This window comes from Mauremys mutica, chromosome 12 (assembly GCF_020497125.1).
Source record: "Mauremys mutica isolate MM-2020 ecotype Southern chromosome 12, ASM2049712v1, whole genome shotgun sequence".
Taxonomy (NCBI): Eukaryota; Metazoa; Chordata; order Testudines; family Geoemydidae; genus Mauremys; species Mauremys mutica.
In genome coordinates, this window is record NC_059083.1 from 31,290,632 (window position 1) to 31,305,540 (window position 14,909).

Genomic DNA, 14,909 nt, shown 5'->3' on the forward strand with positions numbered 1-14,909 from the left:
ATGGCTTCATCATATTCACATGGTACACCCGGCGGTGGTGCGCCCGGTTCAACAGCTCCACCACATAGTTTACCTCATTTAGTTGCTTGGCAACCTTGAAGGGCCCTTCCCAGGCGGCCTGGAGTTTGTTTTTCCTCATGGGGATGAGAACCATCACTTGATCCCCGGTGGCGAAGGCGCGGGCCCGCGCTGTGCGGTCGTACCAGACCTTCTGCTTCCTCTGGGCTCGGGCCAGATTCTCCCTGGCCAGGCCCATGAGCTCGGCAAGTCTTTCCCGGAAGGTCAGGACATACTCCACCACCGACTCTCCATCGGGAGCGGCCTTCCCCTCCCATTTGTCTCTCAGCAGGTCCAGGGGCCCCCTTACCCGCCTTCCATATAACAGTTCGAAAGGCGAGAACCCGGTAGATTCCTGGGGTACCTCCCTGTACGCGAACAGCAGGTGAGGTAAATACTTGTCCCAGTCCTGTGGGTGCTGGTGCATAAATGTTTTTAGCATCATCTTTAGCGTCCCGTTGAACCTCTCCACCAGCCCGTTGGTCTGGGGATGATACGCTGAGGCCCAGTTGTGCCGGACCCCACATTTCTTCCACAGGGACTGGTGCAGGCCCAACATGAAGTTGGACCCCTGGTCCGTTAAGACTTCCTTGGGGAACCCCACCCGACTGAAAATAGTCAGCAGCGCATCCGCCACGGTGTCTGCGTCGGTAGAGGACAAGGCCACCGCCTCGGGGTAGCGAGTGGCGAAATCTACCACCACCAGGATGTGTTTCTTCCCTGACCGGGTCGCCTTGCTGAGAGGTCCCACTATGTCCATGGCCACCTTCTGGAAAGGTTCTTCTATGATGGGCAAAGGCCTCAAAGCCGCTTTCCCCTTGTCCCAGGCCTTCCCCATCCGCTGGCAGGGGTCACAGGATTGGCAGTACTGTCGTAAAGACCCCAGGCCAGTAAAAGTTCTGTAGCAGCCTCTGCCTGGTGCGCCGGATTCCCTGGTGCCCTGCGAGGGGGATGTCATGGGCCAGGTACAGGAGCTTGTGGCGAAACTTCTGGGGAACCACCAGCTGCCTCCTGATCCCCCATGACTCCACTTCCCCAGGGGGAGCCCATTCTCGGTAGAGGAACCCCTTCTCCCACAGGAATCTCTCCTTGCAACCTCTCCTCATGGTCTGTACTACACTGAGGTTAGCCCGGTCCCTGGGCTTCCGCAAGGAGGGATCTTTCTGCAACTCGGCCTGGAACTCAGCAGCTGGGACAGAGATGGGGACCTGCTTTCTCTCACCAGCTAGGTCTGAGGCCGCAGCCTCTCTGGGCCGTGTCTCTGGGTGTTCCCTCCCCACCAGGTTAGGGTCCTGCGCCTCGGGCAGAGTACCTTCCCCGTCGTCAGGGCACAGTGCCCTGCGCCGACTCTGACTACGGGTCACGACCAGGGCACCCCGGGCATTGCCTGGCCAGGCCTCGAGGTCCCCCCCCCATTAATACTTCTGTGGGCAAATGGGGGTGTACCCCCACGTCCTTGGGGCCCGCCTTGGCCCCCCACTTCAGGTGCACCCTCGCCACAGGCACCTTGAATGGGGTTCCGCTCACACCCATCAGGGTCAGGTAGGTATCAGGCACCATCCGATCTGGGGCCGCCACCTCGGGCCAGGCCAGCATCACCTCTGCGCCTGTGTCCCAGTACCCAGTGACCTTCCTCCCATCCACCTCCAGGGAAACAAGGCATTGTTTCTGGAGGGGCAGCCCCGTGCCCACCCTGTAGACCAAAAACCCTGTGTCCGGAGCATCCAGCTCCCCAGAGGAGCTGAGCTGGGGCCCTCCTCCCTCCTTCCCAGGTGGGACGCTGCCAGCCCCCCTTTCCTGGTAATGTTGCCCCTCATCCGATTAGGTCTTTACCCAGTCAACCCTCTGCGGGTTGGGTCTGCTCGGTCTGTCCCTGAACTTGGGGCACTGGGCCCGTATGTGGCCTCGTTGGCCACAGTGAAAGCAGCCCATGTCTCGTGGGTCCCCTCGAGTGGGTCGGGTGGGCCTGACACTGGATGTTCCCCTTTGGTGGGGGTTCTCCATAGGCCCCCGCTGGGAGGTCCCATGGTGACTTTCTCTCTGCGTTGAGGCAGGCCTGCTCCTTCGAGACTCCTCCCTGACATCCCCTGCCCGACTGTCCACAAATTGGTCGGCCAGCTGGCCTGCGTGCTGCGGGTTCTCCGGCTTCTGGTCCATCAACCACAGCCTCAGGTCGGATGGGCACTGCGCGCATACAGGTGCTCCAGTATGAATAGGTCAAGCAGGTCCTCTTCAGTTTGGGCCCCAACTGTCCACTTGCGGGCGTACCCCTGCGCCCGGTTGACCAGTTGTAGGTATGTGACCTCCCGGGTCTTATCTTGACTCCGGAACCTCTTCCGGTACATCTCAGGCGTCAGCCCAAACTCGCAGAGCAGGGCCTTTTTGAACAGTTCGTAGTCCCCTGCCTCCACCCCTTTCATTCGGCTGTACACCGCCACGGCTGTGGAGTCCAGTAAGGGGGTGAGAAACGGGATCCTGTCTGCAGGGTCCACCCGGTTCAGCTCGCAGGCATTCTCAAAGGCCGTCAGGAAGGTATCTATGTCCTCCCCCTCCTTACGCCGGGCCAGGAAGCTCTTATCAAAGCTCTTTGTAGGCTTGGGTTTCCCCTCACTCACCGCAGCCAGGGCCTCGCTGTTTTTCAGCTGGGCCAGGTCCAGCTCATGTTTACGCTGCTTCTCCTTCTCCTCCAGTGCACGCTGGCTTTGTCTCTCCTCATGTTCCCTCTGTCTCTCCTCATGTTCTCTCTGTTTCTCACGATCCTCCAGCTCTCTCAGTTTTAGCTCCTTCTCCCATTCCAGCCGCTTCCGCTCCATGGATGAGCGTCGCCGGGACGATCCCCTGCTGGGGGGTGAGCTTTGCCGGGAGGATCCCCTGCTGGCCGGGGGGGTCACGGTGCCCTCGGTAGTCGCTGGGCTCCTCCTCCCCCTCGGCATAGGGATGGGGGGTCTCGGAAAGCCCTCAGCGGCCGGCTGACCACTCCCAGCGGGGACAGACACTGGTGCCTGTGCTGCATCTGCCGGGCTGCTTCCCTCAGAGACAGGGATCGGTTCATTCACACGATCCCCCTTCTCCAGCTGGGCAATCAGCTGGTCCTTGGTGAGCTTCCCACTGCGCAGCCCCCTCCGCTTGCACAGCTCCACCAGGTCGCACTTGCGCCGCTTGGCATACATCTTCCTGCTGGCCACTCGCAGGCCGGGGTGCTCGCCGCTCCCCACAGTTTCCAGGGGGACCCCTAGTGTGCCAGTCCTTCAGGTCACCACCTCTTTGCCAGGGTTGAGCTGCAGCCTCCTCCACCCCTGGGACCTCTCGCTGCGATCCCCCGAGGGACCCTGTTACTGCAAAGTCCTACTTTCTGGTCACACTTTTCCAGGGGTTAATTACCCCTGCAATCGCCCCTTTGTTTTACTGCTCCCCAGTCACTTACTGCAGGAAGCGCCGTCCACGGGGTGCAGTAGATCCCACCGCTACCACCAGTTGTTACGGAGTGTGGGGGAGTCCGGCCCTGCACCCCTCTTCCTGGGACCCCCAGTGACTCTCAGCCAGCCAGTAAAACAGGTTTATTGGACAACAGGAGCACAGGATACAGCAGAGCTCATGTTCAGAGCCAGGACCCCTCAATCTGGCCCTTCTGGGGGTTCAGGGTGTGGATTCCAGCATAGGTTCCCCTGAAAACCCACCACCCAGGTCCCAACCCGAAAAACTGAAAAAACTGACCCCACCCTCTCCACTCAGCTCCTTTCCTTTGTCTAGCTTCCCGGGCAGGGGTGTCGACCTCCCCTCCGCCCTGCCTCCTCATGTTACAGGCTGAATACCTGTCTCTCACCTATCTCGACATTCTGGGCTTGTGTCACTGCCCTGCCACTGTGACAGTGACCGACACTGCCCTCACCTCGTGAGTACCCCCACCGCACCCCCTCCAGCATCCACAACTGTCCCCCCTGCCCCAGGTTCCCACCCCTCATCACTGTCCTCTTTTTGGGCACCTGGAATATGGTCAGCCTAGTAGCAAACATACAATAAAATCTCATCATTCTACATGCAGTGGTGTCATGCATTTCATTGGCATAATACGGAGCAGATCATGAATTGTCCAATGATCCCCCACCAGGCACTCTTAGTACACGACATATCAGAACCATACACAAGTGGGGAGCATGGGGCACAGGGGGTTAGTCACAAGAGGGATCAGTGTGGGGTGAATGGGGCAAAGAGAATCTCTGTCATCAAAACACAGGACACTGCGGTAGATGGGGAGGGGGGTGATCAGCTGGGCTGTCGGGTTCCTCATCTCCCTCTGGCCTCAGTGATGCGGGTCGGTCTGGCTTCAAGGCTGCCCGGGTCTGTTGACATCCCCGGCTCCCTTCTAGCCTGTACCCAACCGCGGCATTTCAGCAATAGGGAAATTCTGCCCCTTCCCATTATTTTTTGGGGCATCATTCATGGTCCTTTAGATTTCAGGGGCAGCTTCCAATGACGCTGACAGGCCAAGCCTAGTCACTCTGTGGCTCTGATGCAGCGAGTTCACAGTTCTCAGCCTCAGCCATCTGGCTCTGAGGAGCAAACCCAGCAGTTTCCCAGCTCAGTTCCCCACCCCCCCTTCAAACGGTACCTCGCATTACTGAAGGGACCAGGCAGTAACTTCATTCCCCTGTCGCTTGCACTGTGAATCTAGCTCACACCATCAGCGGTGGTGCTGGGAGATACTGATCACCGTCATTGTTCAAACCACAGAAAAAAATCTCATGACAAAAGATGTTAGATAAAGATTAAAATAACAAAATCTAAAAAAGGACTATTCTGGCAAATTATCCTTTGTCTCGTGAAGTGAAGGACATAAATCCACACCGTGTAGAGGCCAAGCACAGGAGTTTATTACACACAGCGCTGGCAGAGTGTCACCTGGCTTATTAGGCTCAGAGACACTGTCAACGAACGGATTACAATAGAATATATAGATTTTCCACGGGCGGGGAAAGTGGCGGGTTAGGCAGTTCCACACCCGGGGATAGGTTTTGCAGCAAGACAAGATAGCACATTAGCCAATGGTTAAAAGTTTACATAATATCTCCGCCCATGGTCTCAAGTTAGCAAGTTAACATTTAATTAATACTTTGATAAAATGTTATTAGTATAAAATATATACATTGAATTCTGATTTGGGGTCCATAGCAATGGAGCAACTCCTTTGATTGTTCACCAGCTACATTCCTAGGGGTTAAAGCAAAGAAACAGTGAAAGTATATGACAATAAAGATTGTCCCGTTTATGTCTTAAGGCAGGCATTGGTCCCTGGGAAGGGAGGTGAAAGGATGCCATATCTTATACTGACATGTGCCAACTTTTCATAAACTCAAGGTTGGATCTGTGGGAAGAATGTTCCCTACAGAAGAGACTGATGCAATAGGAACAGGGATCCTTTGTTCAATTTGCAACTTTGAATAAGACACAATTAATTTGTTCTTAGCTCCAACACCTGGCAATTTGCTGACCAGGCCTATTTTAGCAAAACAAGATTATTTGTTTACCCCAGCTTTCTTTTAACTAATCACTATTTCTTTCATGTTCCCTGTGTATATATCTTCCTTCTGTATTTTCCTCTACATGCATCCGGTGAAGTGGGCTGTAGCCCACGAAAGCTTATGCTACAATAAATTTATTAGTCTCTAAGGTGCCACAAGTACTCCTGTTCTTTTTGCGGACTAACACGGCTACTACTCTGAAAGATCTGAAGTGTCAAACTATGCTTTAGAGTCAATGGGATTTCCCTGCCCCCTCCCAGATCTATAACACTTCCTTCTCCAGCCCTCTGGAGTCTCACTTAGGATCACAGACATCAGAACTGTGATTCCTAAGCATGGAGAGCCAGGGACACGGTGGTAAGTGACACCTTGAGAGGTGAAGGGGTAGAACAGTAACAGGATAAAACTCTCCATCAGTTGCACGGAGGCCGCAGAGTGGAGGGTGACAGTGATGGGGGAAGGAAGGAAACCCTCAGACTCACCACATCGTCCTGCAATAGCACAGAAGGTAACACCACATTTTACTGTCTCTTCTCCCATGTTTTTAGCATCTAGTTAATTCTGGTGCATAAGGCAGAAAATATACAAACACTAAATGCTGTTCAGCAGGGCCTGCAGTAACGTGAGACTATCTGGGAATGAACCATCCAGGCCCACAGGGGGAACTCAGGGACTAATGATCACTCTGCTAATGGGAGAGAGTCAAAACACAGAAGTGAGGCTTCAGTGTTTTTACGGAGGTAATGGAAGTCACGGAATCTGTGACTCCCAGAGACCTCTGTGACTTCAGCCCATGGCGGCTCTGAGCAGCAGGGGGACCCCTGCTGCCCACAGTATCTGACAGCTGCCCCCCGGAGCTCTGAGCCGCTGCAGGCCATGGGGGTACACCGCAGCACCTGGCTCCCAGAGGTGGCCTCCAGATCTGAGTCGTCGTGGGGGCTGGGGTCCCAGAGCTCCGAGCCACGGGTGGCAGGGGGCCCATGCAGCTCCCAGCCAGGGTCCCCGCATCTGCCCAGCTGCCATGGGATCTCAGAGCCCCAGCAATGGGTGCTGCAGCATTTTCCCACCCCATTTTGTCACGGATATTATTAGTAAATGTCACAGACAGGTCACAGGCTGCCATGAATATTTCTTTATTGCCTGTCACCTGTCCATGACTTTTCTTAAAAATATCCATGACAAAACCTTAGCCTTACATAAGATGCTCAGGGTGAGGTTACACTAGGAAATCCGGTGGAGGGTCACAGAGATGCGCTGGCTAATCCCGACCACATTTCCTACCATAGACAGATGCTTGGAAGCACAGGTGGGATCTCTCGGCCTTCCCCAAATGGCTCTGTGGGAATCAGCCCCTCTCAGTGGTGCTGTCTGAATGTAGAGGGGGCAGGGAGAAAGGGCAGAAGGGGTGAGTGATGAAAGGCAGCACCTCTCTACCCCTGTGCTCTCCCTCGCCTCTTATCCCATCATCCCCAATACCCCAGCACCCAGCTCCTCCTGCTTCCCAGCTCCACCAGCCCCAACCATTCGATCCCAGTTCCCTCCCCAGAACCCATCCTCCTGCTCCCTCAATATTTGATCCCCCAGAGCCCAGCGCCCTGGGGGATTCGGAGAGGGGAGGAGTTACCAGCCCCCAGGGACACTCCCCCTGCAGAGAACAGCTCCAGGTCAGTGGGGGAGCCCAGCCCAGGGAGTGGAAGAAGATGGGGGGTGGGGACCAGTGCTTAGAGTGAAGATGGGGCCTGGCCCAAGTGTCCTTCTCCACCTCTCCATGGCAGGGGGATCCCAGTTGGGAGGGGAAGGAAGAGGGGGGAACTTCAGCCAAACAGGGAGCGTCCGGAGGAGTTTCTCTCTCTTCCTTCCCCAACCTGTGGCCCATCAGCTCAGCAGCCAGGGCTGCAGCAGGGGGGAGGGGCTGATCGGGGCTTCTCCTCCTCTGCCTGGGGTTTGCTTAGACCAGGCAGAGCCAGAGGGTCACTGACCAGCTGCTGCTGGATCCTTGGGAGCCAAACACCCCTGATGTCTGTGGGAACGAGGAAATAGGTTTGTCATCATGGCCAGCCCTAGTCAGGGCACTCAGAGAATTTCCCTGCTGTATGGAGGAGTCTCTTATGTCCAATGTAGGGTTAGCTCCACTTGGAGCATTTTCCACACTAAGAACGTCTCAGATGTTTCTTCCCTGTGCGGATTTGTGGATCCCTGATATTCCGGAAACACCAAATGAAGCTTCCACCACATTCAAGGTCTCTCTGTTGTGTGGATCACTGATGTGTGAAGTCAAATTGAATCTTTTCCTGCGGTCAAACTATTTCTAGGGTCTCTCACCTTTGTGGATTTTCTGGTGTTTGGTGAGCTCTGAACTCCTATTGAAGCTTTCCGCACAGTCAAGGCATTTATAAGGTCTCTCTTCTGTGTGGATTCTCCCATGTTTAGTAAGGTGTGAGCGCAGAATGAAAGTTTTCCCACACTCCAGGCATTTATGAGGTTTCTCTCCTGTGTGAGTTTTGTGATGTGTATTAAGGGTTGATTTCATATTGAAACTTTTCCCACACTCGAGGCATTTGTAAGGTCTTTCTCCTGTGTGGATTCTCCCATGTTGAGTAAGGGATGAACTTTCCATAAAACTTTTCCCACACTCGAGGCATTTGTAGGGTTTTTCTCCCGTGTGGATTCGTCCATGTTTAATAAGGGATGAACTTTCCATAAAACTTTTCCCACACTCAAGGCATCCATAGGGTCTCTCTCCCGTGTGGGTTCTCTGATGTGTAGTAAGCTTTGAGTTATAAACAAAACTTTTCCCACACTCCTGGCATTTATAAGGTCTCTCTGCTGTGTGTGTTCCCTGATGTGTAGTAAGATGTGACTTCTGACCAAAACTTTTCCCACACTCAAAGCATTTAAAGGGTCTATCTCCGGTGTGAACTCTCTGGTGTATAGTAAGTTGTGACTTCTGAATGAAGCTTTTCCCACAGTCCAAGCATTTATGTGATCGCTCTCCTGTGTGGATTGCCTGATGTTTAGTAAGATTTGTTTTATCAACAAAACTTTTCCCACAGTCAAGACATTTATAGGGTTTGTCACCTGTGTGGATTCTCTGATGCTTAATAAGGACTGATTGATAAATGAAACTTTTCCCACACTCGAGGCATTTGTAAGGTCTCTCTCCTGTGTGGATTTTCCTATGTTTAGTAAGGTATGAGCTCTGACCAAAAGTTTTCCCACAGTCCAAGCATTTATATGGTTTCTCATCAGTGTGGGTTCTCTCATGTTTAATAAGGTCCGATCTCGCACTGAAAAGTTTCTCACACTGAAGGCATTTGTAGTGTCTCTCTCTTGTCTTCAGACATGTATGTCTAATAAAGTTTGAGTGTTGAATGAAACCTCTACCACACTGAAGGCATTTATATGGTCTCTCTCCCGTGTGGATCTTCCTGTGTTTATTAAGGTGTGAGCGCAGAGTGAAAGCTTTCCCACAGTCCAGGCATTTATGGGGTTTCTCACCTGAGTGGGTTTTCTGATGTGAATTAAGGGTTGATTTCAAACTGAAACTTTTCCCACACTCAAGGCATTTATAGGGTCTTTCTCCTGTGTGGATTCTCCCATGTTGAATAAGGGATGAACTTTCCATAAATCTTTTCCCACACTCGAGGCATTTATAGGGTCTTTCTCCCGTGTGGATTCTCCCATGTTGAATAAGGGATGAATTTTTGCTATAACTTTTTCCACACTCACAGCATTTATATGGTCTCTCGCCCGTGTGCAGTGTCTGATGTACAATAAGGTTTGAACTCTGACTGAAACTTTTCCCACAGTGAAGGCACTTATATGGTCTTTCTCCTGTGTGCACTCTCTGGTGTATAACAAGATGTATTTTTTTACTGAAGCTTTTCCCACAGTCTAAGCATTTATAGGGCTTCTCTCCTGTGTGGGACCTGTGATGTACCATAAGTGGTGACCTCTGACTAAAGCTTTTACAATACTCAAGGCGGCATTGATAGGGTTTCTCTCCTGCGTGCAGTCTCTGGTGCACAATAAAGCTTGACTTCTCACTGAAGCTTCTCCCACAGTCTATGCATTGATAGGACTTCTCTCCTGTGTGGGTTCTCCAATGTCTGAGAAGGATTGTACTGACACGGAAACTCTTCCCACACTCAAGGCATTTGTAGGGTTTTTCTTCATTGTGACTTGTCTGCTGGACTGTGGTTTCCTTGGGATTCTTGCATCTTCCACCACCTTGAATAGAATCATCCAGTTTCTTCCTCGGATAGTTTCCCAGCTGCATCTCTGATCGGTGTCGATCTCCCCAGGCATTTCCTTGTTCCAAGCACTGGGAAAAATTCCCTTCAGCTCTGCTCAAAAACCTCTCCTGCGGCTCCACTTGCTCAGGACCTTCCTGCTGCTGATTCTCCTTCTTGTTCTCACTCACTGTCCTGTCACCTGCTGGGAGAGAGAGAAGCAAGACAGGAGTCACTGCCTGTGCTGGGAGGAAAGGACAGGAAGGGGAATAGAAAAGAGGGAAAACACAACACAGTGACTCTTGCGGAGATGGAGACATTGGATTCTCCCTCCACATCCCACCCCAACACTCCCAGGGAAGGAAAGTCAGGGAGGAAATTCCTGACAGTTCACAGGATGGGTGGGAAGCTGTGACTGATATTTGCCTTAATGATATGACACCTGCTGACTGCAGCCCTGACCTGGGTGAGATGGGGCAGAACTGAGGGTCCTCGCTCACAGCACATGTTTGGAGTCCCAGCTTTTTCCTTCCCTCTCGAGATGTTTCTGTCTCAGTTTCCCTGACTCCTCACCTGTGCGGGTGTCTCTCGGGCTCTCCCTTTCCTCATCGGCCTGGAGATCCGAGACCCACGGCTCTTCTCCTCGTTCCAGCCGGGCGATCAGGTCAGGTTTGGGAATGGGAAATCCTGCACAGGGGGTGAAATCATGCAAGGTCCGGAGTCTTGCAGAGTATTTGTCACAGGGAACATTCCTTGAGTTTTACCTGGCCCTACAAGCGACTGTGGTAACTCAGACCCTTTGGGAGCAGCAGACATCTCAGGGTAGGGGTGGGGAGTTGTCACACCCTCACTAGGAAGCCTCAGGGCAGATGCGTCTGGGGGGACTTTCTGGCACGCACAGCTCTGGTGTTAAACTCCTGCCTATTTCCAAAGCAGCAAGGAGGTGCTGGAACTAGCCGTGCTGGGGGAGCTGCCGCACCTCCTGGCTTGAAGTGGTTGCCATTAGATCCAGGGTTTACAGTTTGGTTCAATGGCTCTCAGCACCCCCACTGTACAACCTGTCCCCTGAGCCTGCAGCACGGAGAGCCTCCCCAGGGGTAGAGCTAGTCCCAAGAGGGCGAGTGAGCGGAGTGTGAAGGAGAAATAACACAGGCAGGGCAATCCCCTGCTTCTGGCCCCTTGACAGCTGGAGAGATGGGGACGAATTAGCCTGTCCATTAGGTTTCTGCCTCCCCTGTTCCCTCGAAGGGGGTGTGGAGATGCAAGTCTCTCTCACAGTGGAGCTGTGGACTGCACCTGGGTTCTCAACTTTTTCTGTCTGAGCCCTCCTTCCCCATGGTATAAAAACGCCACAGCCCACCTCTGCCACACCAACTGTTTTTTGCGTATAAAAGCCAGGCCCAGCATTAGGGGGTAGGGAGCAGGGGAATTACCCAGGGTCTCACACAACACGGGGTGCAGTAAAGCTACGTTGCTCAGGCTTCAGCTCCAGCCCCATGCAGTGCGGCTTCCGTTTTGTGCCCTGGGCTTCAGCAAATCTAATTCTGGCCTTGCTTGGTGGACCCCTGAAACCTGCTCGCAGCCCCACAGGGGCCCCTGGCTGAGAACCACGGCACTATGTGACCCCAACTGAGCAGAGTAAGGCATGCAGACCCCATGGCTTAAAATAGCTGAGGGGATGGGACTCCCTTACCCAGCGAGGTCACCGTCTCATAGTTCTCCTGCATGACGTCCCTGTAGAGGGCTCTCTGAGCGGGGTCCAGCAGAGCCCCCTGCCCCTGGGTGAAATACACAGCCACCTCCTCGAAGGTCACCAGCATCTGAAACAACAAGAGTCCCCCACTCAGCACCTGCTGCTCCAGCCACAATCCTGCTAGTCATGGGAAAGGAAAAGTACTTGAAGCTCTGGGAGGCCAGAGTAACAAACTCAGACCCCTACTGCTCAGAGCAGCCAGGAGGCTTCAGTGGGTGGGAGAAGGTGAGAGCTCCTTGTCCCCCAGCACACGGAGCAGGGCAGGGTCTCCTCATTTCCCACACGCCTGCCAGCCACAGGCTGATGCGGGAAGCAGAGCTCTGAGCCGGGGACAGGGACAGGAACCCGAGCAGCTTCCCTGCGTATTTCACAGCAGCCTCTGGCCAGTGGGGTCAGGCTCCAGCACTGGGAGTCTGGTCAGTTTTCCCAGCCCTGTGGGGGCAGGGGGGGGGGGGTTCCTGGTTCAGACATGCAGGAATTTCCCTCCCCCCAATGGGCCTGTTCAGCAGGGCAGGGGCTGGCTCCCCCCCGCCCCGCCCTGCCCCCACCGGGGCTGGCGGCAGTAGGGTGCCCAGAGAGGAAGTGTGAAAAATCGGGACAGGGTGGGGGGCAATAGGAGCCTAGTAAAGAAAAAGAAACAAAAATTGGGCCTGTCCCTGTAAAATCGGACATCTGGTCACCCTCGGGGCCCGGGAATCGCAGCCAGCTCCGCGGGGAGCAGCCTGGGGCCAAACCTCCCCCTGCAGCCCGGGGGTGCCGGGGGGGGCGGGTCTCTCTCACCTTCCCTCCGAGCGGGGCCCCCCGGGGCAGGGGCCGGGCCGGGCTGGGGGCTCTGCCCTGGGAGAGGCTCCTGGGGGGGGAGCAGCGGGAAGGGCCCTGCTGGAGATTCCCCTCTCCCGGCTGCAGCCAGGGCTCCGGGCTCCCAGCACCAGCCGCCCCCCGGGGCTCGGGGATCTCGCCAGGAGCCTGGGAGCCAGAGTCACCGCAGCGGCTGCGAGTCACTTCCTGCGGCCGGGCCTGAGCCCAGCGCTCGCTGCCCGGAGCCGCCTCCCGGCCGCTCCTGGGTCCTAGCGCTGAAGGGATCGCGCTGCAGCATCTCTGGCTCCGGCTCCTGTTCCACTCCCAGACTTTAGGATCGGAGAGGGACCATCACCATCATCTAGCCCAGGGGGTCTCATGACTAAAATGTTGGTGGCTTCAGAGTGTGGCCAGCAGCTCTCGCTGGTGGCCGTTCTGACACTTTTCCCTAAAATAATTAATTTTACCAAAACCCACGAACTGTGCACGTCAGCCAGGCTCAGCAACGTGTCTGTACACGGTAAAAATTATGATGTCCATGGGGGCTGCTCCCCACGAGCGCCTCCCCCAACCCTGCTGTTGATGACAGAGGCACGGCCAGGCGGCTCTGCACCTTGCCTCCGTCCCCCCTCCCTGAGCGCTGACTCCGTGGCTCTGAGCCCATTGGCTGGGAACCACGGCAAATGGGAACTGTGGGGGTGGCACCTGAGGACAGGGCACCTCAAGTAGGAGCCAGAGGGGGGACCATGCTGCTGCTTCCAGGAGCTGTTTGAGGTGAGCACTGCATGGAGCCTGAACACATCTCCTGTGCCCCACCCTTCTGCCTCAGCCCCGACCCCCCTCCCACCCTCCAAACCTCTTGGGCCCAGCCTGGAGCACCATCCTGCACCCCAAACCATCATCCCCAACCCCACCCCAGAGCCCTCACCCCACCATGCCTGACCCTTCTGCTCCAGCCCTGATCCCCTTCTGAAACCCTCAGTCCCAGCACCCTCCTACAGCCCAAACCCCTCATCCACAGCCCCGCCCCAGAGCCTGAACCCCCAGCTGGAGCCCTCACATGCCACAATCCCCTGTCCCAGCCCTGAGCTCCTTCCCACACACTGAACCCTTCAGCCCCAGCCTGGAGCTCCCTCCTCCACCCCAAATCCCTCATCCCCAGCCCCACACAACAGCCTGCACCCCCAGCCAGAGCCCTCACCCCCCACATCCAAACCCCCTGCTCCAACCCAGAGCCCCATCCCGCACCCTGAACCCCTCATGCCTGGCCCCACCCCAGAACCCACACTGCCAGCCCAGTGCCTGTACCTCCTCCCACACCCCAACCCCCTGCCTCAGCCCAGAGCCCCCTCCTGCCCACCACCAGTGTCTGTCACTAAGCCCAGTAATGTCAAGTGTCTGTCGTGCACCATGGTGGTGCTGACCCCTGCACAGAGGTAAGCGGGAGAAGGGTCCTGCTATTTTGGGGATCTTTCCTTTTACACCCCAGCCCGCTGGAATCGAATAGCAGAAGAATCTGATTCCTTGCTCCCAGGGCTGTCCCTAACCATTTGGGTGCTCTGTGCAGCCCCCTGCGGGGGGGGGGCTGTGTGGGGCTCCAGGCCTCCCCGCAAGGGTCTGGGAGGCAGGAACTGTGGGGGGCACTTTTAGGGTCCCCACAGGTCCAGCATGGCCCAGGGGATTAGTGGGGACCTGGAGCAGGGCGCGACGCTTCCCTTGTCTTGGCCCCAGCTATGTCGCTCTGGGGAGAGGGCTTGGGGGAAGGTTCCCCGCCCCCATTCCCCGGCGGGAAACTGAGTAGCCCGGCTTCAGCCAGCTCCCAGCTGCACCAATCCACTTCCCACCGCGGGTGAGTGCAGTGGGAGGGGGAACCTTTCTCTAACCCCCTCCCTCCCTGAGCAACATGGCTGGGGCCGCATTGCTCCACTTCCCGCCGCCGGTGAGTGCGAGCGGGGGGCGGGGCGTCCTTTCCCCAACCTCCTCTCACTCACCGGTAGCGGGAAGTGAAGCGCTGCAGCTGGCAGTTGGCATTAGCACCCAACGTGCAATAAGTGCTGGGAACATGTGAGGGACAACTCCTGCTTTCTGACGGTGGGGGAGGTAACAATGGGCTAGCCGGGCTAGACTCAGTTCTGACCAGCAGGGAGGAATTCACTGCTCTAGATGAAATTACTATAAGGTAGGTGCACAACTGGTTGAAGGACTGTACTCCAAGTAGCTATCAATGGTCTGGGGTCAACCTGGGAGGGGAATGATGGGGCGTGGGGAGGAGCCCCAGGCGGCTTTTCCACACTCCCAGCAGGGAACAGGGGGAGGGGGCGGTGAGAAGCCTCAGCTGGCTTCCCCCACTCTTTACAGAGAACAGGGTCTGGAGCACCCACAGGGAAAAATTAGCAGGTGCTCCACACCTACGGGCAGCCAAGCTCCCCACTCCTGGCCTCCTTCTCCCCCCACCTCACTCGGGGAGGAGGCGGAGAAGAGGCAGGTCAGGGGTGGGGACATGGGAGAAGGGGGCAGGGCTGGAGTGGGAAAAGGCAGGGTGGGATGGGG

General features: G+C 55.6%; 1 protein-coding gene across 2 annotated transcripts in view; it reads right to left on the reverse strand.

The window, feature by feature from the left end:
* Positions 1 to 14,909, reverse strand: part of LOC123345518 (zinc finger protein 850-like) — a 36,037-nt gene that overhangs the window by 13,235 nt on the left and 7,893 nt on the right. Inside the window, exons 1-4 of one of the 2 annotated variants that reach the window (XM_044982490.1) lie at positions 11,502 to 11,555; positions 10,382 to 10,495; positions 7,899 to 10,013; positions 5,215 to 5,265 (exon numbers count right to left, since the gene is read on the reverse strand). The exons of the other annotated variant lie outside the window; for it this stretch is intronic. Coding sequence (XP_044838425.1) covers positions 5,258 to 5,265; positions 7,899 to 10,013; positions 10,382 to 10,495; positions 11,502 to 11,535 — 2,271 coding nt within the window. The 5' untranslated portion in view covers positions 11,536 to 11,555 and the 3' untranslated portion in view covers positions 5,215 to 5,257. Of the gene's footprint in view, positions 1 to 5,214; positions 5,266 to 7,898; positions 10,014 to 10,381; positions 10,496 to 11,501; positions 11,556 to 14,909 lie in introns of those variants that run through there. 2 annotated transcript variants of the gene reach the window in all.